We start from the raw sequence: 23,722 nt of genomic DNA, 5'->3' as shown, positions 1-23,722 counted from the left end.
GTGAAAGAAGGTGACCGAGCCAGGAGGAGAGAGCACAGATGGCTTGGTGGTGGTTTGGTGTGGTGAGTTGTGGGGAGGAGGTGAGGGGGTCTGGCAGAGGTTGGGGGTGGGTGGAATGAGGACCCTGTTTTCCGTTCGGTTTGCTGTGGATGAAGGAGAGAGAAAGAGAGAGAAAGGGGGTGGGGAGAGAAGTGAAACAGATGGCAGAGTGGAGAGGCGGCAGCCAGTGCCGGCACTGCCCAGCCTGGGCGGACCCAGCCCCCCCCCCGCCCCCCGCCTGCCAGCTTTCCAAATGCCACCCTTCCCCCATCCTCCCCTCTTCCCATCCCCCCAGCTTGGCACTGATCTCCGAGAGAGAGGGAGGGAGGCTGGGCAAAGAGCATCTGTTCCCTCCATTCTCCCCGCTCTATCGGCTGCCAACCTAGGGCCATCGTCTGCCTCCATCACCCCTCCGCCCGCCTGCCCGCCCGCCTACCCACCCAATCCCAAACGGGTGCTGGATCAGGTGCCGAATCTGGCTGACTCCTCGGGTATACCCGTCACTATGCATTGCTGTGTGTCTGCCACCGCCGCCTGGCACTCATGGGGCCGTGTGTGTGTATGTGTGTGTGTGTGCGCATGTACATGTACGCATAAGCGCGTGCTGTATGTGAGCCTCCTGGGCATGGGTGGGGGTTGGCACTGCGGTTGCCAATCTAGTGTCCAACCAGAAGGACAGAGGGATGGAGGGGAAGAAGGAGGGGAGAGGTGCGGGGCCCGGGAGGGCAGAACAGGGTGCATGGGTTGCTTCGTGCTGCCTGCTTTCAGGCATTGGCACTGCAGCTGCCACCCTCATGCCCGCGGAGATGGGAGGAGGCGAATGGGGAGGGGGGCGGCGGTAGGAGTCCTGGTGCTCTGAGAGGAAGGATTGCTACCTGGGAGCCATTGGCATCACACCCATCATGCTGGTGCCCCGAGCTGGGGCAGTGGGAACAGGGGCCCCAGGAGGCAGAGAGGAGGGGCAGGGGGATGTTAATGATCTTGCTGTCCCTCTGGAGCTCAGCTCTGAGAAACAGTTGGAGTAGGAGGTAGTCAGCCTTCTTCCAGTCTGGGAAAGTAAAGTGGTGGAAAGAGTAGACAGGGAAGTGCCAAGAAAGTGTCTAAGAGCTAGAAGGAGGGACCGTGCCACTGCTCCCTGGGGAGAGCTCCTCGGGGCTGGCAGTCTGGCCCTTTGTGAAAAGCAAGGGGACACGGACATGCGGCCGTGGGTGCTGGCACTGCCTGAGGAGGCTGGCACAGGCTCTAGCATTGTGTGGAAGGAAGAAGGGGGGCAGCGCCTCTTGCCAATCTGCTTGAGAGGATGGCAGTGCCAGGAGTGAGAAGGGAGGTGAGATGTTGGGCTGTATGTGTGTGTGTGTGTTTATGAGTTGTTTGGGAGAACAGACTTTTTTTCTGCCAGGACCTCCTTCCTGTTCCCTCTTAGGCATGGGGAGTGGAGCAACAGACGGAGAGAGGCGTGAGGACACAAAGGAGGACGTGCGCCATTGCCAAGACCCCAAGGAAGAAGGATGGAGAGCGCTGGCAGTCCTGTTTGGCCCCCGGCCAGTTTCCTGCTGAAGATGGCCAAATCCTCCGGCCTGGTCTGTGTATGTCACTCTGCGCGCGTGGTGGGGGCGGGGTAGGGCTTGCTTGCTGAGCTGGGATCTAGAAGGGGAAGGGCACCTTTCCCATTTGGACTTTCCACTCTAACAAGTGAGGTATCTGATTTTCTCCCTGGTGCCTTCCTGTCCTCTCACTCCCTCCCCTCCACCCCTCTTTCATCTCTCTATCACCATCTGGGTCCTACTGCTTGGCACCCAACCAACTAGACGCCGCCACGCTTGGCAGTGCTGCACTGGCACGTGAATAGTGTCTCCGATCCGGGCACTGCGGCAAACCCCAAGCCGCCAAACATGCTCACGACCGCCGCTTGGTGGCAGAGAGAGAGGGGGCGCACCTAAGCAGGCTGGGCATCGGGCGGAGCTCTGTGCTGGGGGGTGGCAGGAGACGGCACCCTGATGTCAGTACTCCCGCCAACCCCAACCAGACACCCACCTTCCTCCCACCTCACTGCAGTTACCTGCTACCATACTCTGTGTTTGAGCAGCTCTTTCAGGGGAAGCTGGAGCACAGAGGGACAAGGGTACAGGCAAAAAGCCAAATTCAAGGAACCAGGCCAATGGCCTGTCCACCTTTCTGGGCAGTGAGGACAGAAAAAATACCAGCAGGGTGAATGAGAGCTATAGAGAGGCCAGCCAGTTGTGTTGCCACAAAGCCGGTGCCAGAAGAGGCTGGAAGAGAAGTAGGGAGGGACCCTCAGGCCTTGCTGCCAGGTAGTAGGGTGGTTTGTGCCTGTGTGTATTTCATCTGCCTTGTGATTGGCTGAGCTGTGATTGAAATGAATCAGTTTTTCCTCCCTGGTTAAAAGGCCCATATTCAATAACAGTCCTAGAAAAATGAAGAGGTGCTCTTGGCTGAGAGAGGTAGGCAGGTATAAGGAAGACAAAGGCAGATTTAGTGCTTAGGAATTTCTCAATGGTACCCCAGTTAGGTAGAATGTGGATAAGTGTCCATGTCTTTGAAATCCACCCCTGGAAGGGAAACCACAGATCAGCAATGAGCCCTTGTAGAAAGGAAGGCTCTTAGGAGGGGAGGCCCCAGCATATCTGTGGTGACACAGACCACCCCTCTGCCGTCAGGAGCAGTTTCCTTGGCAGTGCCACAAAATTGGACCTTGGGCCTCCATCTGGAAGAACCTCTAGTAGATTGGGCTTTCTGGGTAGCCAGAATCCATGGATTAGTAACTAGGAAGATATGTGGGTAGAAGCTTTGGCTCTGGGTGATACTGAGGGAGGCTGGGTGGCTCTGATGGAGGATGGGACCTGCCCAGAGGGAAATCAAGCCATTGCCATGCTGGACTGAACTGCTTAGGGTTGGGGGAGCTCCGGTTCTAGCATTTCTGGAAGTGGATGCCAGCTTCAGAAGAAGGGAAATGGTTTCCACAGCAGAGGAAAAAGCAGGGAGACACTCAGCCAAATGGGTGAGTGGACAATGTTTCTTTTCTCCTGTTCAAGAATAGCCAATATAAGCAGAAGACAGAGTCAGATTTTCCAGGTGGTGGTGGTGGGGCTGATGGCAGGGTATTGGGAAGACAAAGCTGAGGTGATGTTAGGCCCCTGGTGGTATCCCTGGTGGAGCAGGGTTGGGTCTGGGTGGAGAGTGAGGGGAAGGTCACAGGCATGAATGGGCTGAGCAGCCCAAATCAGGGCTTCTTGTATTCCAGAGAGCATGGCATCACTTTAGGAGTTTCCAACTCAGCAAATCTGAAGTGTGTTCAGAAATGTGCATTTTAAGCCAGCGCTCAGGCGACCACACTGCAGGTAGACAGAACTTGGAGAGACTGTTCTGAGATGCGGCAGTCACCTGCAGACCGTTAACCCTAGTCTGGGCTTTCTAGGCCTTTGGCATCTTTCTTCTTCCTCCCCAACCACAGGCATGTCTTTTTGCTGTCATGCCTGTAATACATGTGTTATGGGATGTGTGTCAGTGTGTTGTGAGTAGGAGCAGCAGGACGAATAGGACAGATCATGAGGTCAAACCAGGCAGATTTAGCCTGTCAGAACCATGCTTCTCACTGGCAGTAGTTATCACAGAAGAATCCCTTAGGGAACGCTTCTGAATTCTGGTGGGCAGCTGCCCTGTGTTTTTGAAACCTCACCACCAAGAACCACTAGGTTAGGAGCATCGCCAGGAGGATGACTGTCTTTGGTCTGGTAAAATTTGTGTGGCTTCTGTGGCTCAGAACAGCATGAGTCCTAATTACACTGCTTTTTGGAGACAGATCTGTGTCCTGGATGGACAGAGTATAGGGCCTCGCCTAATGCAGATACCTAGCAAGATGCAAATGATGCTGTTTGAGCACTTGGTGGGAATGAGCACAGTGTGGGTCACTCAAGTCCACTGGAGAAGACATGGTATAAGGTTGGATATCAGGGAAGGACTGTGGATGTGGGGCATCCTGAGCTCCTACTGATGACCTCTTTCAGTGTTTTAGCCATTGTTTGTGTGTAAAAGTGTGTGTGTGGTGGTTGGTAAGATTAAGAGTCAACCCAGGGGGGTGGGGCACCTGGCTGGCTTAGCTGGTGGAGCATCTGACATTTGAATTTGGGGTCATGAGTTTGAGCCCCACATTGGGTGTAGCGATTTCCTTAAAAAAAAAAAAAAAAGAAAAAAAATGTCGATCCCAGGTCACCTTTCCCCATCACCTTCCTTCTAGTACACTTATAATCAGCCTGCTTCCCCACTAGCTTCTAGCCAGACACTGTTCTGTGGCTGTAGGAAACACCAGGCTCAGACTACTGACCGGGAATAATGCCATTTACTTCTTGTCTGTCCTTTGTGTGGAAGGTTGGCTGGGCCCTCTGTATGACAGAGAATGACAGGGTGGGTCCTCACCCAATTATACACTCTGCCCATAACGTGTGGTCTCACCCTGGGAGCTTTCCCTGGGATTGCTTCCCATCTCTCCCCAAACTTGACGAGTCGCAGTCTAGATCTCTGAATGTCCTCTGTCTGGATTTTCTTTCATCTGCCCTTTTCACAATGTATCCAGACTGTTCTCATGCAGACTGGGTCTGTAGCCCTTCTTGTGGCAAGCGTTCCTTGGCATTGGAGCAGTTCTTCCTTAGTCCTCAAGGACATCCTCGGGGCTTACAAGTTGCTCACTAGTTGTTCCCAACTGGTGTTTTAGCTTCCCAGTGCAGCCTAGAGAGAAGGGCTCCCTGTGCCTAGCCTTCCTATAACACAGCGTCCCAGCCCAGTTCAATCCTGTTTCTAGGAGTTTTCCTTAAAGTTTCCTCCTGGTTTCTCTTCTCTCTCTCCTCTCCCTAGTGTCACAGTGCAGAGGAATGGAAGGTCCTTTCACCATGGATTGCAGCCTTTGGTCACCCTTCCTAACTCTGGTTACATTGCCCCGTTCATATTTTATTCTCACCTACTGTTGGATGTGAAGGAAATGAATATGTCCTGGAGGGTGGTTGTACTTACAGGAAGTGTAGGTCCCTACACGGGCCTCTGTGCCCATGGGGCCCATCCGTGCTGGCATGTGTGTACCCCCACGGCATTCTTCGTGTGGCTCTGCTGGCTTCTGATGGCATGCATGCTTGTTTCCTTGGTGTAGTCATATACACAGAGTTCTGTATTTCAGATGTGATATTCTATACACGGATGAATGATTAGATGAGAAGACGTGCATTAAAACAGTCAGGCTGGTGGAGGTTTGGGAAATTGGCAATCTGATCTGTAAGCCTTCTACATGGCTAAGGAACAAATAGATGGAATTAAGCAGATGGGTGCTATTGGGTATGGAATACTGGCTTTCCTGGTTCCTGTGCATGTTTCTGTAAGGACACTCCAAGGACTAGGGGGTTGAGGGAAGAAGGGTTTATTTTTTCTGGCCCTACTGCAGAGTCTCCCCCATTTGGCTGCTGTAGCTTTAGATTTTTCTCATATTCTAGTTGAGAAAGAGGTACCTGAACCCATCCCCACATGATTCTGGTTTAGAGTAACTACAGCCAAGCTCCCATCCACCTCCTGTCTCCTGGTACTGATCCTAACAGTAAGTAGGCTGGACCAGAATTTGGACACGACACCTTAGGGCCCATGTATGTTAGAAACCGTAGTTCTTTGCCCCAGGCCGTGGAAGACCAATGGTAGAAGCCAAGGATTCAAGCTCACTTTAGGGTTGTTGGGGTGGGGCCTATGTTACAGAATAGGTGTTGATATGCCAGGCATTTTAAGTTGGGTCTGCTGCTCCCCAGGAGAAGCAGTAGGGTTTACCCAGGATGACCTGGTATTCACCTCTAGCATTCTGCATGGGGCCTGACGACCTGGCCTTCCTTCCACCAGAATGGCCCGCTGAGCATCTCTGAAGCAGGAGCGTGGCTGCTTGGGACTTTTGGTCTGAGAATGGGGTTGGGGAGGAAGGCTTCCAGCCACTGGGGACATGGAATGGCATACCTAACTCTACCGTCAGGCAGACTCTTGTCTCTCAAGTCACAGGGCTCCGGGTAAGGACAGTGGCTTAGTGTCAGCTCCCATCCCCTACTGTGCATGTATGCCGTGTCTCTACACCAGGGTGTCCCCATGTAAGAAAACATGCCAGAGGGCAAGAAGAGGCACAAGAGGGATTTCTGGCTATGTTAATTCCTGGTAAAAATATTTGCAGTTCAAATGACAGCAACGTGTCCTAGTTGTAAACTCCTAAAAATGCCCGACACCTCACCTCTAATCATCCTGTACCAGGCGTTTGCCCCAGTTTTCTTTTAAAATGTTTCTTCTTTCCCTCCTATCTTTTCTTCTAATTTTGTGTTTGTTTTCAACTTTTACACACGTCACATTCCCTGAAAGCACAGAGTGAAAAAGCTTCTTTCCACCTACACATGCTGCTAAGAAAATAATTTTATACACAGTTTCAATGGGAAAAGAAAAGGATAGGAAGGGAGGGACACAGGAGAGAGGTGGGAAGGGTGGTGGCAAGAACGAGAGCTTGATGGGGCCTGCATTTGTAACTGGTGTTACTGGAAGGACTCTTTGTACCCTCCCCCCCGGTTTGCTAGAGTTGGAGCTCTTCACTTTAGAAATGCATTGGGAAGTGAGGTTCACAGAACATGTGGGCACTAGCGACTCGGCTGATTTTCCCTCCTCCTTTCTCCCACCTTTTTGGCACATAAGCCTCTGCTTTGGTATTAACATGTTCACAGGGCAGAGCAACAGGCCAGGAAGTGGAAATCCCAGGGCTGACTGAACTGTGTGCACACATATTAAATGGATGAGGGTAGTGGAAGAAGCCCAAAGGGAGAAAGTTTGCAATACCTTGAGAGGGGAGGTCTCCTGGGCAAGGGCGGTAGCAGAAACTGTCTGGAGGACTGGGAACTTCTGCAGGCTTTTCTTTGCCAAAATAAAATACCTGCTTTTAGATCTTGTGCCATTGTAGCTGGGCTTTGGGATCACTGGTTCCCATCTGATGCTGGCAGAAACAATGTTAGAGGTGGGGAACCCTCTTCTAGCCCATTCCTTTTTCATTGATTTCCCTTGGTGATAGCATTCTGTCAGATTCGCCTTGTGCTTTGGTCATTGCCTAGCCCACCTCCCCAACCCCGAGCCTCCTGGGACAGCCTCTGACTGGGTGGTGCCCCCAGCAGCTGCTGCTTGCTGGTGGGAGGAAGGGCAAGGGCAGAGGAGGAAGGAAGAACATAGGTGGGGAATAAAGGTCCCCGCAAAAGCAAGGATTTCAAGGAATGTGAAGGGGACACTGGACATGGAAATAGAAGTTGGGGATAGATAGAAGCGAATGAAGAGGGAGCAGTGGTTAGCTGTAGGAAAGGGGAGGCATATGTGAGATTCAGAAACCATGATATCCTGTCCACCCACCCCTTTCTTCCTGGGACTGCCAAGATACATTTGGCAACACTGACTTTCCTAACTAGTGACTGGGAATAAAGAGGTGTTAGCAAGCCTGATACTCAGTTCAGAGGGCAAAGGTGGGTCTCTCCCAGTCTCTGGGCTCTTCTCCTCATGGCCAGCCCTGGCCTCGGAACCTGGGCTGGCTAGGGTCAGTCTGCACAGCTTTCTGTCCCAAGGATCACCATACCCATGCAAGGACTTAAAAGCCATTTGCTCTTCCCAAGACTAGTAGTTTAAAGAAACGCTTAACATGGGTGAAAATGGACACAAACAGGGGGGAAAAAAAACACTTGTTTGATGGGAGAGTTTGCAGTTTTTTTCTGTATTTTCCAAGTTTATGTTTTACTTTAGTTCATTCCTCTGTTTCCATCTCTCTCCTGTGCACATACGCACGCGTGCTCTCTCTCTCTTGCGCTTTTTTTTTTTTTTTTTTTTTTTTTTTTTTTGGTTGTGTGTGTGTTTTAGTTTTTTTAAAAGAACTTTGGATTTGCCGTTGGTGGGCAGCGCCGGTCCCGGAGGCTGGGCCCCCCACATGGCAGGGCTGGGACAAGGGGCGGGCCCACGGCTGCTGAGAGGATCTCTGTGTTTAAAGCCTTTGAGAACAAGTTACTGCAGTTCCCAGGGTGCAGGGTGGGGTTTGGCAGAGGGGTTCCTGGCGGCGGCTTCCCCTAGAGTCCAGGCCGCAGGGGCTCCTATCAGGCAAGGAGAGGGTCAGGAAGGAGGAATGTGGGGAGAGTGAGCTGTGTGCACTTCTCCCCCCTGCCAACCTCCAGTTTGGTCAGAGTTTTGTGGGCTCCCTGCCCATCCCAGGCTCCAACCTTGGGAGCCAACTGGGTATTTGGAAAGTTTGTGAGCTGTGTGGTGCTCTAGACAAGGGGGTAGGGAGAGAGAAGGGGGAGTAGCAAAGTTTGTTTTCCTTCCTCCTTCTTTGTCTTGGGTTTTCTTTTTCCTTTCTTCTTTTCTTTTTCTCTCTCTCTCTTTTTTTTTTTTTTTTTTTTGGTGTTTTCTCTGTCAGTGGAACAGCATGGGCTGACATACGTGTGTGTATTTGCAGGGGTTGACTGTGTTGGGGGTGGTGAATCCAGTGGGGATAAGGTTGTAGGAAGATGGATTCTAGGATAGATCTCGTGTGTGGTGGACAGGGCAGAGATGAGCAGACCATCAGGATGACAAATGAGCATGTGTCTATGAAGACGTGGGGCAAGGAGCCGCAGAGGATCAGTGTGTGTCTGGGGGCTTGGGCAGGGGGAGGAGGCAGGACTCTGCTGGAGGCGGGGTGTGTGAAGCCCACTGAGGGTGGGAATTGAAAGATTCCCAGGAGGCGGGCAGAGCCAAGGGTTGGGTGTGGGGGATTTGAGCTCCCACCAAACACCCCTTGGGGCAAGGGAGGGGGCCCTGAGGCCTTCCCCTCTCCCCCATCTTGGTTTATCTGTTTATAAAGCTAGAAGTGTAGAGGTAGTAGTAGTTTTTGGGTTGGAGTCCGTGTGAGGTAATCTTGCTTCCTCTTTGGCAAAAGCCACAGCAGCCGGGGCGGCAGTGGCGGCGTTGGTGATGGTGATGGCTGGGCCCCCTGGGGGCGGGGCCGCCTTGCGCCTATGGGCCGAGGAGCGCAAGTGGGAGGCCAGGGCTTCGTGCCCACTCAGCAGCACCTCACATGCGAGGCAGTGGTAGGTGCAGATGGGCACCCGCAGTGGGGGGGGCACAGAACCCCCAGAGCCCCGCCCAAAGAAGCAGAAGGATCTCTGGTGAGCAGTGGCTGGGGCCTCCCCATCGAATGCCATCTTGCACTGGCGGCACAGATAACGGTGGGTCACATCCACGGTGGAGATGCCGGTACTGGCCGACAGCAGCTCCTCGGCCTCCCCGGCCTCCCCGTCCCCTGCAGCAGCCAGTTCAGGAGGCTTTGGAGGCGCTGTGGCTGTGGGCTCGGGGGGCTGGGGTGGTGGCTGGAGAAGGGCATTGGGGAGCAGTCCGATGAGGGTCTGAGGTATCACGGGGTTCATGGGAAATAGCCCCTTCTTCATGCCATAGAGCTGTTGGAAGTAGGCCCCCTGCAACTGGGGGCCAAAGACAGCTGGTGGTGTTGCCCCCCCAGTGGGGGGCAATGGGAAGGGCAGGAATTGGCCCCCCAAGAGGGCTGGGACAGTAGCCTTCAGTGCTTTGAGGTTCTTGAGGGCGTCAGTGGAGGAGTTGGTGGGGGCTGCCACTGGCTTTCGTTCACCAGAGACTCTGTCCCCAGAGGGCTCAGTAGGGGGGCCTGGGGCAGGGTCAGTGATGCCTGCTGTGGAGCTGTTAGTTTGTTCTGGCACAGGTCTCTGAGGTAAGGGGCAGCCTGGGCCAGCAGTCTGGACCACTGTGGTGGCAGGCAGGACTGAAGTGGCGAGGCCGAGGAGGCCAGAGGAGGCTGCAGGGCCTAGGAAGATGAAAGGAGTGATGAAGGATTAGCCACCTCCTGGTCCGTCATCCTTCCTTCTGTAGGCCACCTCCAGCCACACCCTTGCCCACTCCCGCCATCTAGCTGCCACACACCCTTCCCGCCCTTCTCTCCACAAAGAGCCTGAAACTAAGGAAGGCCACAGGAGGCTGGAAATGGGAAGAGTCAAGGAGGAAAAAAAGGAGACCTTCACTAGAGAGGGGTGCTCTCTGCAGTCCAACCCCTCCCAACTGCCCACTCACCTGAACTGAAAGGAGCTAAGCTTCCCAGCGGGGGCTGGGCCAGAGCTGGGCCGGACAAGAGGACCGGGGCCAGGCGAGGCAGGGCCGGGGCAGCCCCAAGGGGCAGAGAGGCAGATGTGGTGGCAGGTGTGGCCTTGGGAGCCGGGGGTGCCTCAGGTGCTGGGGCCAAGTCGTAGCACTTGCTTTCACTCTTCAGCTGGGCTCGGACGGCCTCTTTGAGTTTGGCGAGGTGCTGGCGTGAGAAGAGATGGCCTCGGCAGGAGACATAGAAATCATACTTGACATCACAGTAGGGACAGTCGGTGCGCTGGGCTCCCAGGGGGCCCTCACTGCTGCCCCCAGCCCCGCCAGCTGCTGCCCCCTGCAGCTTGGCCTTCTTTTCCTTGGCACGAGCATTCTGGAACCAGACCTGGATGACTCTCTTGGGCAGCCCAATCTCCTCCCCCAGCACCTCACACTCCTGCATGGTCGGGGTGCGGTAGGCCTCGTAGCAGGCTTTCATGATCTTCAACTGCAGGCTGCTCATCTGGGTCCTGTAGCGCCGTTGCCCCATTCCATCTGGAACCCCAGACCCCCCTCCTGCTCCTCCACTGCTTCCTCCAGCCCCAGGGGACTCCGGTTCGGCCAGACTGGAAGCAGATGAATCGCTGAGATCGCCTGCAGACGGACTGCAAGCCTCGCTTTCTGGAGAAGCTTTAGCAGGTTCATCAGCACCCTCTTCCTCACTGGGTGGAGGGGGAGGTGGGAGGGGGAGCGGTGACTCTGGTGTTGGGGTGGTGGCCTCTTTCCCCGGTGGCAGAAGAGGCAGGGGCCCGGCGGCAGGGGTAACCGGGGGGTAGGGAAAAGCAGGAGGTGCTTCCCGCTTTGAGGCCTCCCTCCCAGTCCCGTCGTCTACCTTGCCCAACAAGAGGTTGAACTTGGGAAATGCTGCGGGGGTAGACGTGATGGGCTTGACTGCTGGGTTGGGCACTGCCCCAGGGGTGCTTCGAAACTGGCCTTTCCTCTCCCGGGCCCTGGTGTTCTGGAACCAGACCTGCACCACTCGCTTTTTGAGTCCCACCTCCTCAGAGATGCAGTCGAGCATCTTGCGAGTTGGGTTGGAGTCTTGCATGTACCAGCGGTACAGGATCTCCAGCTGCTCCGGCAGGATGGTGGTGCGCAGGCGCTTGTCCCTGGGGGGATCGCTCTCCCCTCCCCCGCCCACCTCACTGCCTGTCGGGGACAGGCTGCCCTCCTCATGCTTCCGTTTGAGCGGGGGCCCTGGCGTGGGCAGAGTGCCGGCCACCAGGGGGCTCCGCTCCCCGAGCACCAGCAAGGGCAGATCTAGGAGGTTCGGGGCCGTGCTAGCCTGCAGGGATGGCAAGAAGTGCAGCCGCCGGTGACTGGCCAGGAGGTCTTGGCTGGGGAAGGACATGGTGCACTGGTCACAGGCGTGGGCTGGGGAAGGCGAGGGAGGGGCATTCCCTTCAGGTTCTTTGCCTCCTGGCTTTGTTGCCTCTGCTTGACTCAGCTCTTCCCGGTCCGGGGGCTCTGGTGAGGGACCCTCGGGCCCTGTGGGGGGTTCCATGTTCTGTTCCTCCTCTGCTTCCTCCTCCTCTACCTCTTCCTCCTCTTCCCCTCGCTCTGCCTCTTCCTCCTCCTCTTCAGGGGACTGGTCGTCATAGCATTTCTTGAGGTGCCGCACCAGCTCAAAAATGCATGAGAAGGTGGCATGGCAGCGTCTGCAGCCAGAGGCTCCCCCATGGCCACCTCCGGTTGTCACAGGCCCACCCTCGATGGCATTTTTGCGTGCTTTCTGGCGGGCATTCTGGAACCACACTACCACCACACGGCTAGCCAGGCCCAGGAGACTTGCAAGCCGTTCTACCTCTCCGTCCTTGGGGTAGGCACTGGTCTCAAAGAAAGACTGCAGAGCCTGAGTCTGGAACTCTGTGAACTTGGTTCTGGAAAACCTACGGCCTGCAGGCACTAGGGGAGGCAGATTCCCTCTGGAGCTCTCTTCCTCCTCTGGGGGCCAACGTCCTGCCCGGCTCCGTTCCTCAGAGGGATGGGTCCCCCCAGCCTCAGGCTCCGGGACCAGGAAGGGAGGGCCCAGTGGGGGAGCTGGTGAATCCAGGGACCCATCAGGAGGTTTGGGGGGCTCTGCAGGCGGTGGATACAGGCTGTCATAGCTCTTTCGAAACTGAGCAGCATAACGGCTCAGGGCCTCAAAGGGCAGGAATCGGCGGTGGACGTGCTCCTCGTGTGTCTTGAGGATGAGCATATTGGAGAAGAGTTTCCCACAGGCCCCACAGGCCAGTTTGTCCCCACCCCCCAGGGCCTCTGGTGGGGGTGGGGTTGGGGGAGGGGGCACAGCCTGCTTGCCTTCGTTGTACTGGATCACCAGCTCAAAGCCGAAGTTTTCTAGAAGGGCTTTGGCTGCAGTGCGGGCTGCTTCGCTGGGCGTGGAGTTGGGGGGTGAGGTGGGCCTTGTCTCACTCCCCTCTTCTGCCATGGGGGGCCGCTCCCACTCCCGGTCAGCCAGCTCAGCCTTGGGGGGCGGGGGCGGGGGAGGAGGAGTGGCAGCTGGCAGGGATAGCAGGGGTGCAGGCCCCGCCAGTGCCAGCTTGGGCCCCACCTTGAGGTCATGGAGGTAGAAGGGCAGGAGCAGCTGTTGCTGCTGGAGCTTCAGCAGTGATTCGGGCACCAGAGGGAATGGGGGCAAGACTGGCGGGGTGAAGAGTGGGGCTGGGAATCGGTGCAGGTCCAAGGCAGGTGGGGGAGGTGACAGGAAGGGCAACCCAGATATGAAGCTACCAGGGTCAGGGCCCTTCTTTTCAGTGCCCACGTCCCCCTCGGTCTCAGCCTCTTTGGGCTCTTCCTGACCTCGCTCTGGCCCCTCCACCTTGGCATCAGCCTTGGTCCCCCGAGAGCGAGTCTGGTGTAGAACGGAGCGCATATGGATCTCCAGGGTGGAGCTCTGGTTGTAGGAGACCCGGCAGACCGTGCACTTGAAGGGCTTGTCTGTGGCAGCAGCAGTGGGAGGCGCGGCGCCTGCCTCTCCTCGGGCAGGGCCGGATGGGTCAATGGCAGCCTTCTTCATCTTGTGCAGGTGGGAGACAGAGTTGTAATGGACCAGGAGGATATTCTTCTGTGTGAAGGATTCCTTACACACAGTGCACTTATAGGGCCGGGCAGGGTCAAGAAACTTGTCCAGGGCAAAGTTGGTGGTCTTCCGATAGGTCAGAGGGTGGCGAGAGTCAGCTGGAGGGGGCTCTGTGGGGCGTGGCTCCCCGACACTCCCCTCTTCCTCCTCAGCCATGGTGGGTGGAGGGGCCATTTCTTCCACTGGGGCCTCCGGCCGAGGGGCTGGAGATGGGGCTGGAGAAGGGGATCGATCAGGGCTTCCTCGGGGCTTGTCTGGGCCCTCAGCTGAGGGCGGGGGAGGCTCAGGAAGAAGATCAGGACTGGCTTCAGGGGTCAGGTGAGGGTCTTCTGAGGGAGAGAGAAGGGGCCATAAGTAAGGAACTTGGTCTAAGGTCAGACCCCATGGGCTACTCAATGTCTAGGGCAACCGATCCTTGCCTCGGTTGACTTCAGACCCTCCTGGTCTGTGGAGCCCAGGTCCCCTTTCCTGCAACCTTGACAGGCTTGCTGTCCCCATTCTTACCTGCATCCTGTTCTCTGGTGGGTGCAGCCTCTGGCCCAAGAGCATGGGGCTCTGGGGCATCCCCCAGCGGGCAGAGAGCAGGCCCAGGCAGCACTTTGGTCATAAAGGTCATCTCTACAGTTGTGGCCTGTAACGGAAGAAAGCCCAGTGACTGACCCACGCCTCCCCCACCCCGCTACTCCTGCTGCCCTGCTCTGCACCTGCGCCCACACCTGTGCCCAGCCCCAGCTCAGGGCTCCTCCTGGACTCGCTCCCCCTACCTTCTGCCCTTCCCCAGAGGAGAGGGCCTAGGCTGCTGCCTCTCCAATGCCGCAGCAAGGGTGTGCTGTTGAACAGCTCTTGTCAGGATTTCATGGAAATGAAGGAAACGCTGAGCTCCCTCACCGGCAAGCAGAGACAGCCAGACAAACTCTGCTAAGTGCTCCCCAACTGTAAAACCACCCCAAACCTGTGAAATGCTGCTTCCTCACCACTACCCTCCCCACCACACACACACAAATACACACTTGCCTGGACACCCCTGCCTTTTCTTCCCCTCAGGTCAGGTCCTTGCCCAGCCAGTACTCACCACAAGCAGCAGCTTCTCCACGCACTCGGGCACCACATTGTGAAGGTGGCTAAGGTGGAAGTGCAGGGCAGGCCGGCCCACCAGCTGCTCCTGGCATAGCGGGCACCTGTACTTGGGCTGCACTGCATGCTGGGAGAGTGTGTGAGCCCTCACCTGGTCGGGCTCTGGGCTCAGGAAGCTGCAGTACGGACAGCAGAACACCTGGGGACACACAGCGGGGGGAGGGGGTGCCAAGGGAGGAGGCATCAGGGAATTGGGGGGCCACTATCACCCCACTCTGTGTGCCTGAACACAGCAAGATCCCTCACGTCCAATTTAGGAGGAGTGAGCCCCAAACGAAGGCTTCAAGGCATCATGGGGATCCAGCCAGAGGCAAGAAGCTGGCTCCTCCCTCATTTCCCTTAGATTGGGACAAAGGCCTGGGCTAGACTTGCTCTTGCCTTCCTTCTTTGTCCGGGTCTCTCCCTCCATTCTGGCCTCTGTCTTTCCCATCTCTTCTGCCTTGCTCACTTCTCCAGCTAACAGTATGGCTCTGTACCTGCTCCCCCGAATTTCTTACCCACCCCCACCCTGTCAGCGTCATCTCTGGGGAATGGCTCCCCGGCCCTCTGCACATCTGGAACCAGAGGCTGCTCCTTCATCCCCGCCCACTCTGCGCCTCCGAGGTCCCGAACCTGAGTGTCTTCTGTAGAGGGGTCCTGCCTACCTGTCTGCTCAGAAGCTGGCTCATTCTCCCAGCGGCTTAGCGGCTCCCACTCTCTTTTCCTTTTTTCCTTCTTAATGTAAACAAACACCACAGCTCCCCCAGCGGCCCAGGAAAATTCTGGCCTGGCTCTGCTGGCGCATTCCCGCCCACACCTCCTGAGGGGCGGGGCCAAGGGAAGGCCCTGCCACAGCCTTAGTCACCTGACTGCCTAACCTCCAGCCTGCCGCAGATCTGCCCAGCTCGACTCACAACCTCTCCTGCCAGCTGGTGCCACTGGTCCAAGCCCACATACTGGGGGAGGGAATGGCCAGAAAGGAAGGGCATCCAGATGATCATGTTAAAGCCCTCGGCCCTAGCAGCAGACATCTGCATTGGGTCTGCAGGAGGGAACAGGAGCGAGGAGGCAGGCCCAGCCAGCATTGTCATCTGTGAGAATGCAGTAATGGTGCGAGCTGAGGGGCAGCGCGGTGCCGTGGGACCCAGGCTGGGAGTCCCCTCACAATACCACTTCGCAGCCACAGAGCTAAACCACCCAGGTCCTGCCTACCCCAGGCCGAGCCCTGAGGCCAGACTTAGAGAGCTGTGGAGTTTGCTATCTAGGTCAGTCATCTGGGCTGGGGCCTCAACCCTCAGGAAGGGGGTGCCCAGATGCTTCCCTGCAGGCTCAGGGCCTTCTGCAGGAGATGACCATTGTGTCTTTCTGGTCATGACAGGAAGAGAGAGCTGGGCAGTAGCTAGTCTTATGGTTTGGGCTTTCTCTTTTCATTTCTTCACTTGTGTCTTACCCCCTCTGTCCTCCTGCTTTCAGCCTTTCCTACCTCCACACAGCTTCTGTCTCCCCATCTCTCTCAAGTCCTGCCCACCCTTGTCTTCTCCCTCTGTCCTCTAGCCCCTCTGTGGTGCTGAACACCTGACTGGCCCTAGGTGGCGTTTCTCAGTGTGGCGTTCTCAGATAAGTCACAAGCCTGACAAAATTCCATCTACCTTTAAGTCTGAAATCTGTGTGTAAAGCTCTACCAAGGAGAATTTTCGGCTTTAGAATATGAACAGATCACAGTAACACCAGACCCCTGACCCCAGCTTTTCCCGGTTACCCCAGTTCTGACCGTGGTCTGGTTGGCATTGTCTCCTGGAGGACCAGTCTTGCTCTCTGCCTCTTCAGAAGCTTTGAAAAAGAGAGGAGATTAAAGAGACTCTGACAGCCCTCCCTCTTCCTTTCCAGATGCCCATCCCCACCCCCACCCTGCCAACCCTGACCCTTAAGATGACCTGATTTGTAGCAGAGAGCTTCCAGAGTAGAGGGTAGGCTCTGGGGAAAGGGGGGAAGGCAGGAAAATACAAAGCTTCTGTACTCAATACAGGGAGAGAAGGCCCAGCAGGGCTGACCCCAGATTAGCAGGATGGCCAGTTTTGAGCCTTTTGGGGCTCCCCCTCTTCCTTTCCCTCTGGTGAGTCCTTTCTTGCATCAGTTTGGCTCCCTGTGCCCAGGAGACCTTGCTGTGCATCTAGATTACTGCCATATCCCCTCTGCATCTCAGAATGTATGAGGAACAGGGCGGGGAGCGGGGCGGGAAATGGGGCAGGGATAGAGGGAAAAGGGACCAGTTGAGCAACTCACCCAATTGTTCTGTTTTGTTCTGAGCATCTTTTTCAGGGGTGGGCGGCTCAGCTAAGGGGGTGACAGGAGGCTTGCCTGTGTAGGAGGAGGGGAGAGTCGGCTTAATAAAAGAGTGAAGCATCAGGAAAGGGAAGACACAGGGCAGAGGAAGCAGGACAAGCAGCCAGGAGGAGAAGATGGATGGATGAGCCACCAGGCCGGAGAGGACAAAAAGCTGCCAAAAAGAAATACAGGATGAAGGAGAAATGATGGGATTAGAGCTAGGAGGGCATAAGAGATCCTCTCTATAAGCCCAGCCCTCGTCATTTCAGGATGAGGAAGCAAGTCTGGCCATAGGCAGCAGAGATGGGGCCCAACTTGGCTCCCTGTCTTGACTGGTCCTGGAAGCAGGGAGCCCAGAACCATAAAGGGAGGGGCACCGAAGAAGGAAGGTGAGGCCTGAAATGGAAGCAGGTGCAGTGAGCAGGAGGCAGCAGGTCTATCTGGGAGAGGAGATTACCACTCAAGTAAGAATTGACAGATGTGTAGGAATTTATTTTCGGTGGCAGCCTAATTAAAGTGTTAAAGTTCCTTAACTCCGTTCAGCCCTGCGCCAGGATCATTAGCTATTGATCTGGGCCCCTCCGGCACTTAACTCCAGCCAGCATATTGGCAATTCAATTAGCACCAGTCAATGCGGCCTGTTCCTGGTTCCTGCTGCCCGCACCCTCACCCTCGCCCGCCGCCAGCCCCTGCAAGCCCGGATGCCCGTGCCCACCTCTGACAGGCTCTTCTCCTGCACCCTCTGGATCAGTGGTGCCTGGCTGGCTGTTCCTGATCTCTGTTGGTACAACCTCAGCTGCCTAAGGGGGACCCTAAGCCCAGCCTTCGGGCTGAAGACCTCCTAGGAGACAGGAAGAGGTTGGGGAGCCGGACAAGGGCTTCTGCTCCCTGCTGCCTTAGGGCCAGGACCACAGCTCCCATCTCTTGCCCAGCATGAAGCGGATTCCATTCTGTTCTTCTACCTCCTCTCTCCTTCCTGACCAGCGCCTGCTACCCCCAACACCTAGCTAGTGTTGCTGGAACCCCGCTTACCATTCGCAATTGCCAGGTGACTCTTCCTCTCCTCCCTTCCCCTCCCCTCCCGTTCTCTGCTCACCACCCAGCAAAGCCGCTGTCCTCCTCTGTCTCCTCCCTCCCAAGAGTCTCCCCCGGGCCGCCCCACTGTTCCCCACACCCGGTTTCATCACGCCTTCATGGGGGCTCCTTTCTCATGCTCTCGACTGTCCACAGACCCATTTCTCCTCACGGGTGTTGCCTTTTCCCAAGCCCCAGCACCCACTTCCTCACCGGGAGTCCGCAGCTGCCCATGGCTGAAGCTCAGGATGCTCTGCAGCGCTGAGAGCCCATCCTCGGCCGTGGGGCCGCCTTGCAGCAGCTGCAGGCGCCGCTGGGCCTGGGCGTCGCGGTGGGCCGGTGCACGCAGGTGCTGTAGCACAGCCAGGCGGGACGGCGTCTCCCATGCGCACAGCAGGCAGCGGAACAGCCCCAGCTCGGGCCCGGCTGCTGCCCCTTCCATCTCTAGCAGAAACTGGAAGCATGGAAAGAGGGTGCTCAGGCCCCAAGGGACAGGCCCCTCTCGATCTCAGGGGCCCCTCTGCCTCCCTCAAGGGAGCCTGAGCAGAAGCACCCCCACCCTGCACACTCCCTCTGCCCTCCTCTGGCCACCTGGATAGGATTGCTCTTCCTCCCCCATCTCCTTCTCTTCCTCCCCCATCTCCTTCTCTTCCTCCTCCCAATCCTGGACTCCCTCCTGGTAGGGGGATGGAGTCTGCTTCCATCCCCTTGAACTGCTGACAAGATGGTCTAAGCAGACAGAGACCCCACCTCTCTAGTCTCAAGCACCAGAAAAGTTGAATAAAGTACTGGGTTCACTTTGTCTGTGTCCATCATCCTTTGGTCTCCTCTCCATAATCATCTCCAAAAAGTCGATGAGCCTGGTACATACTTGCCATTTTATCCAATCTTGCCCACTCCAGGTTTTCCCCTCACTCTCCCACTCGTGGGGGTCTCCCTGGTCCATCCCCGTGCCCCTCTCCTCTCCTCTATCCCAGGGGCTCTGTGCCAGGCCCCTCCAAGGCCAGACCCTTCCTGCCTCCCTCACCTTATAGATCTGGCTGTTTTCCTCATGGGCTGCAGCCCGGGCATGCAGCTGCATCTTCTCCTTGCTGTTGGACTCGAAGTCACAGATGTTGCAGCGCAGGTGCAGCGGGGGCACGGAGCCATAGGGAGCCCCGTCTCCCAGGGGCACTGGGGCAGGGGAGCCCACGGCCCCACCACCCTCCCTTAGGTGGGCGGCCAGCTGGTACTTCTGCGCGTGTTTGTCAGTCTTGAGGTGGAGTTGGAAGTTGGCCTTCAGCTGGGTGCCATAGCAGCAGAGTTTGCAGCGGTGGGTGTCCCCGGCCACCTCCTTCCACTCAGCCTCCGGGAGGCTCCGGCCCACGCTGCAGTGGTAGAGCAGCAGCTCCAGGCTGTCCGTGCTGAAGGCCTGGCACACCAGGCAGCGGAACACCTTCAGGGCCGGGCTGTCGTCTGGGGGCGGTGAGGTGGGCAGGCCATCGGACAAGGGGCCCAGGAGCTGACTTGGAGGCAGGGGGTTATCCGGGGAGAGGCTGCCAGGGGCTGGGGGACAGAGACAAATGAGTGGCCCAAGGAAGGAAATGGGTGGGTGGGCAAATGAGGGCAGTGCAGAGGGAGCTGGGGTTACCGGGGGAGGGGGACTGGGGGGTGCTGGCCCTTGGGAGCACATAGGGCCTGGAGTTTGGGCCCGGGGAAGGGAGGAGGGGAACCGGGTGCAGAACCCAGGCTACTTACCAGGTGTGGGGAACTTGCGAGCAGACGCTCCAAGGTGGTGGAAGCCATTGAGAAGCAGCTGGGCTTCCAGGGGCTTGTCTGGCCTCAGCCCAGAGCCGGGCAAGGGAGCCTGAGGCTGCCCCAGGGCCTGTGGCCCGAAGTACTGGAAGAGTTCAGGGGTGGGGGTGGGGGCGGCTCCTGGCGGTGGCGGGGGGCCTGGCCCCACCAGCCCAGGCGGCAGGCCCAGCGGCAGCCCCTGGTGCAGCAGCAGCACATTCTGCATGTGTTTCTCAGAGGTCATGTGGATGCGCAGGTTGCGGGAGATGTTGGTCTCATAGCTGCACACCTTGCACTGCCAGGAAGATTTGGTCTTGGGCTCCTTGTCCCCGGCAACAGCGGGGAGCGCCGCCTCTGGGGGGCTGCCCTGGCCCCCTGGGCCCGCCTGGAAGCCCTGAAGGTTGGCCAGGTGCTTATCCGACTGCATGTGGATGCTGAGGTTGCCCTTGGTGGTGGTGGAGTAGTTGCACACGTCGCAGCGGTAGGGCTTGTAGCCGCAGTTGTAGCTCTCGCCCCGGGCCAGGCGGGGGTGCGCGCCGCCCGCGCTGCAGTAGCTGCAGTGGCTGTTGCTTTCAGGGTGCTTCTCCCGCATGTGCACATCCAGGGTCTGCTGGTACTTGTAGTGCCAGTTGCACTTGGGACACTTGAGCGTCTTGCAGGAGTTGCGAGAGTGTAACAGAGACATGTGGCTGGATAGGCTGAGGCCCTGGAAGGCTGCGGGGGCCGGGGTATAGTCGTCAGCCAGGCGGTAGGGCTGCGGTGGGTCGCTGGAGTCTTCAGGGGAGCCGACGAGGGCAGGGAGAGTGCCCCCCTCCTTGGAGGCGGGTGAGCTTTGGTTGAGTGGGGGGCAGAGCCCTCCGTCCTCTTCTTGCCCCTCGGAGAGCCAATCTGGCCCTGCCTCACCTGCTGCCATCTGTGATTCTTTGGCTTCGGCTGGGCTGGGGTTCCAGGTGGCGGGGGTTGCGGGCGGGGAGGGCGGGCTGAGGGCCACAACTTCATCGGCAGGCAGGACAGGTGCCTGGGCTTTGGCCTCAGTGGGGCCGTCCTCGGGCGGGGGTCCGTTTGCCTCTGTGCTCACTGTGCTGCTGTTGTTGGGGGGGCCTTCTAGAGGGGGCTGAGTAGGTGGTTTTGGTTCCAGAAAGCTTAGGAGGGCCGTGCAGCCCTCCTCTCCCACCTGGAGCACAGCTGCGTTACTGGGCAGGCCCAGGTGTTGAGCAGGGGTGAGCTTCACCCCATGAGACTGTGTGTGACCCACAAAAGCCTGGGGCCTACTGAAACCCAGGCGGCACAGGAGGCAGAGCCAGAAGAGTGCCCTGTGGTCTCCTCCCCTGCTCTCCATAGGGCCATCTTTGGGATCTCCGGGTGGGTTTGGAGCCAGCTGGTAGCTCCAGAAGGCTCCATCCCTTCCCTCACAGGTGGCCGGAGATGGCGCTGAGGTATTACGGGACAGAATTTGGTCAGAAGAGCTAAAGCCTTGGATTGGGTCAAAGCCATGTTGGATATGAAGGGCAGTGAGGAGTGCAGGGGTCGAGTGGGCAAGGAGGGGTAGGCTGGGCTCTTCTTTGATTCCCACCTCGCCCCAAGGGAAGCCCTTTGGTAACAGTTCACTGCCACCTGTCAGGGACAGCTTGGCTGCGAGGTAGGCCTCACCACCAGCTATGAAGAACAAATGGTTGCTTAGGTCCACGGGTGGGAGCCCACCTCCTTCCTCCTCCTGCTCCTTGTCTTCTTGAACTCCTAGGTCCTTTGGTGAGAAGCCACCACAGCCAGGCTCTTCTCGGGGCTCCCCAGTCTCCTTTGGTGGGACGAGGCCACAGCCCGGCTCCAGGGCCTGTCCCCCCGGCTCTGAGGGCCTCATGCTCTCAGAGCTGGAGGGGGCAGCAGGGGGATCTTTGGTGACAGGGTCAGCGGGGGTGCTGGGGAAGGAGGTGTCCGGAGGCGGGGACGAGGCATGGTGCCCAGGGGTGGGGGTGGCGCCGGCGGTAGAGGGTGCGTTAAGGGTAGCCATTGCTGACGGAGGAGTGCTGGGGGTTCATCTCAGCGTGACAGCCAGTACCCTGCAGGGGAAACGTGGAGAGAGAGCGGGGCCGTGAGGTGGCAGGAGACACTCGGCCAGGTAGTCGACCCTCCAGATACTCCAGCCCCACTCGCTTCTTTCCCGAGCACAGACTCAGGTACCGTTTGCCAACGTGAAGCTTCGCTTTAGTGCTAAGTCTTCAAACCTACCGTGTACAAAATCAGAACTCTGTATTTCTCCCCTGAATTTGGTCCTCTCATCTTTCCTCTCTCAAAAATTGGTACCTCCATTGAGCTGGTTGCTTAGGCAAAAAAGCTAAAAAGTGGGCAGGCACCTGGGTGGCTTGGGAGGTTGAGCATCTACCTTCGGCTCGGGTCGTGATCCCAGGGAGGAGTCCACTTCTTCCTCTGCCCTTCCTCCCACTCGTTCTCTCAATCTGTCTCTCTGTCTCTATCAAATGAATAAAATCTTTAAAAAAAATAAAAACCAAGGGCAACTGGATGGCACAATGGCTTAAGCCTCCGCCTTCAGCTCAGGTCATGATCCCAGGGTTCTGGGATCGAGTCCCACATCGGGCTCCCTGCCTCGGGGAGCCTGTTTCTCCCTCTCTCTCTGCCTGCCTCCCCCTATTTGTGCTATCAAATAAATAAATTCTTTTAAAAAAATCAGTGAAAACCTATAAGGTTCCTCTTGCTCCCACTCATATGCAACTGGAGAGCAACCTCTCAGACACCTGTCCTGTCCCTCCACCAGCGTCCTCTCCACTAGCACCATCGTGCCCCAAGCCACTGCCCTTCCTGAACCAGGGCAACAGACTTCACATAGTGGCCTCCACTTCCACTACTGCCCCTACAGCCCAGTCTCCTTCCATCCAGCAGCAGGAAAGATCTTTCATTTAATGCTCAATTATGAAAAATGCCAAGGTGCCTGGGTGGCTCAGTGGGTTAAGCATCTGCCTTTGGCTCAGGTCATGATCGTGGAATCCAGGGATCAAGTCCCAGCATCATCAGGCTCCTGGCTCAGCAGGGAGTCTGCCTCTCCCTCTGAACTTCCCCCACTTCACGCTTTCTCTCTCTCTCTCAAATAAATAAATAAAATCTTTAAAAAAATAAAAGAAGGGGTGCCTGGGTGGCTCAGGTCACGATCTCAGGGTCCTGGGATCGAGCCCCGCATTGGGCTCTCTGCTCGGCAGGGAGCCTGCTTCCCCCCACCCCGCCTCTCTGCCTGTGATCTCTCTTTCTGAGTCAAATAAATAAAAATTTTTAAAAGATTTTATTTATTTATTTGACAGACAGAGATCACAAGTAGGCAGAGAGGCAGGCAGAGAGAGAGGAAAGGAAGCAGGCTCCCCGCTGAGCAGAGAGCCCGATGCGGGGCTTGATCCCAGGACCCTGGCATCATGATCTGAACCAAAGGCAGAGGCTTTAACCCACTGAGTCACCCAGGTGCCCCTAAATAAATAAAATCTTAAAAGAAAACTGCCAGACCTATATAAAAGTACAGGAACCCTTTTGTTCTCATCACTCAGCTTCAAAAGCCACCAACACATGGTTGGTCTTGTTCCATCCATATCCTCACCCATTTCCCCTTTTCCCATTTTGTTTTAAAGCATATTTCAGTTATCATAAAGAAGCATCTTTTAAAATGTAAATTGTAGGGGCACCTGGGTGGCTCAGTGGGTTAAGGCCTCTGCCTTCAGCTTAGGTCATGATCCCAGGGTCCTGGGATCAAGCCCCGCATCTGGCTCTCTGCTTGGCAGGGAGTCTGTTTCCCTTCCTCTCTCTCTGCCTGCCTATCTGCCTACTTGTGCGCTCTCTCTGTCAAACAAATAAATAAAAATCTTAAAAAAAAAATGTAAATTGTAGGGGCACTTGGGTGGCTCAGTCATTAAGCGGCTGCCTTCAGATCAGGTCATGATCCCAGGGTCCTGGGATCGAACCCCACATCAGGTTCCCTGCTTGGCAGGAAGCCTGCTTCTCTCTCTCCCAGTTCCCCTACTTGTGTTCCCTCTCTCTCACATAAATAAATAAAATCTTCCAAAAAAAAAAAAAAAAGTTGTACTACAAAGAAGCAGCTTTTAAAACGTAAACTCTATTTCTGCCTAGAACCTGTCCATG

General features: G+C 56.6%; 2 protein-coding genes across 8 annotated transcripts in view; one reads left to right on the top strand and one right to left on the bottom strand.

Moving 5' to 3' along the window:
* Positions 1 to 411: 411 nt before the first annotated feature.
* LOC309866878 (uncharacterized protein) overlaps positions 412 to 23,722 on the top strand; it is a 31,907-nt gene continuing 8,596 nt past the window's right edge. The window contains exons 1-3 of one of the 6 annotated variants that reach the window (XR_014312852.1): positions 412 to 530; positions 1,439 to 1,625; positions 18,008 to 18,095. Coding sequence is in view for 1 of the 6 variants with exons in the window: in XM_082734924.1 (XP_082591050.1) it covers positions 1,340 to 1,366; positions 1,463 to 1,625 (190 nt within the window). In the remaining 5 variants the exon portion in view is untranslated. Of the gene's footprint in view, positions 531 to 674; positions 748 to 1,076; positions 1,367 to 1,438; positions 1,626 to 4,908; positions 5,367 to 18,007; positions 18,096 to 23,722 lie in introns of those variants that run through there. The other 5 variants (XR_014312853.1, XR_014312854.1, XR_014312855.1 and 2 more) reach the window with 5 other exon arrangements.
* ZFHX2 (zinc finger homeobox 2) overlaps positions 8,484 to 23,722 on the bottom strand; it is a 30,054-nt gene continuing 14,815 nt past the window's right edge. Inside the window, exons 2-10 of one of the 2 annotated variants that reach the window (XM_082734916.1) lie at positions 19,553 to 21,645; positions 18,843 to 19,360; positions 18,029 to 18,269; positions 16,700 to 16,774; positions 16,188 to 16,246; positions 14,376 to 14,576; positions 13,808 to 13,934; positions 10,159 to 13,629; positions 8,484 to 9,895 (exon numbers count right to left, since the gene is read on the bottom strand). In XM_082734916.1, coding sequence (XP_082591042.1) covers positions 8,916 to 9,895; positions 10,159 to 13,629; positions 13,808 to 13,934; positions 14,376 to 14,576; positions 16,188 to 16,246; positions 16,700 to 16,774; positions 18,029 to 18,269; positions 18,843 to 19,360; positions 19,553 to 21,596 — 7,716 coding nt within the window. In that variant the 5' untranslated portion in view covers positions 21,597 to 21,645 and the 3' untranslated portion in view covers positions 8,484 to 8,915. Of the gene's footprint in view, positions 9,896 to 10,158; positions 13,633 to 13,807; positions 13,935 to 14,375; positions 14,577 to 16,187; positions 16,247 to 16,699; positions 16,775 to 18,028; positions 18,270 to 18,842; positions 19,361 to 19,552; positions 21,646 to 23,722 lie in introns of both variants that reach the window. The other variant, XM_082734915.1, reaches the window with a different exon arrangement.

The sequence above is a fragment of the Mustela nivalis genome, assembly GCF_964662115.1.
Source record: "Mustela nivalis genome assembly, chromosome: 6".
In the NCBI taxonomy this organism is placed as follows: domain Eukaryota; kingdom Metazoa; phylum Chordata; class Mammalia; order Carnivora; family Mustelidae; genus Mustela; species Mustela nivalis.
This window is presented reverse-complemented; position numbering and strand designations above follow the sequence as displayed.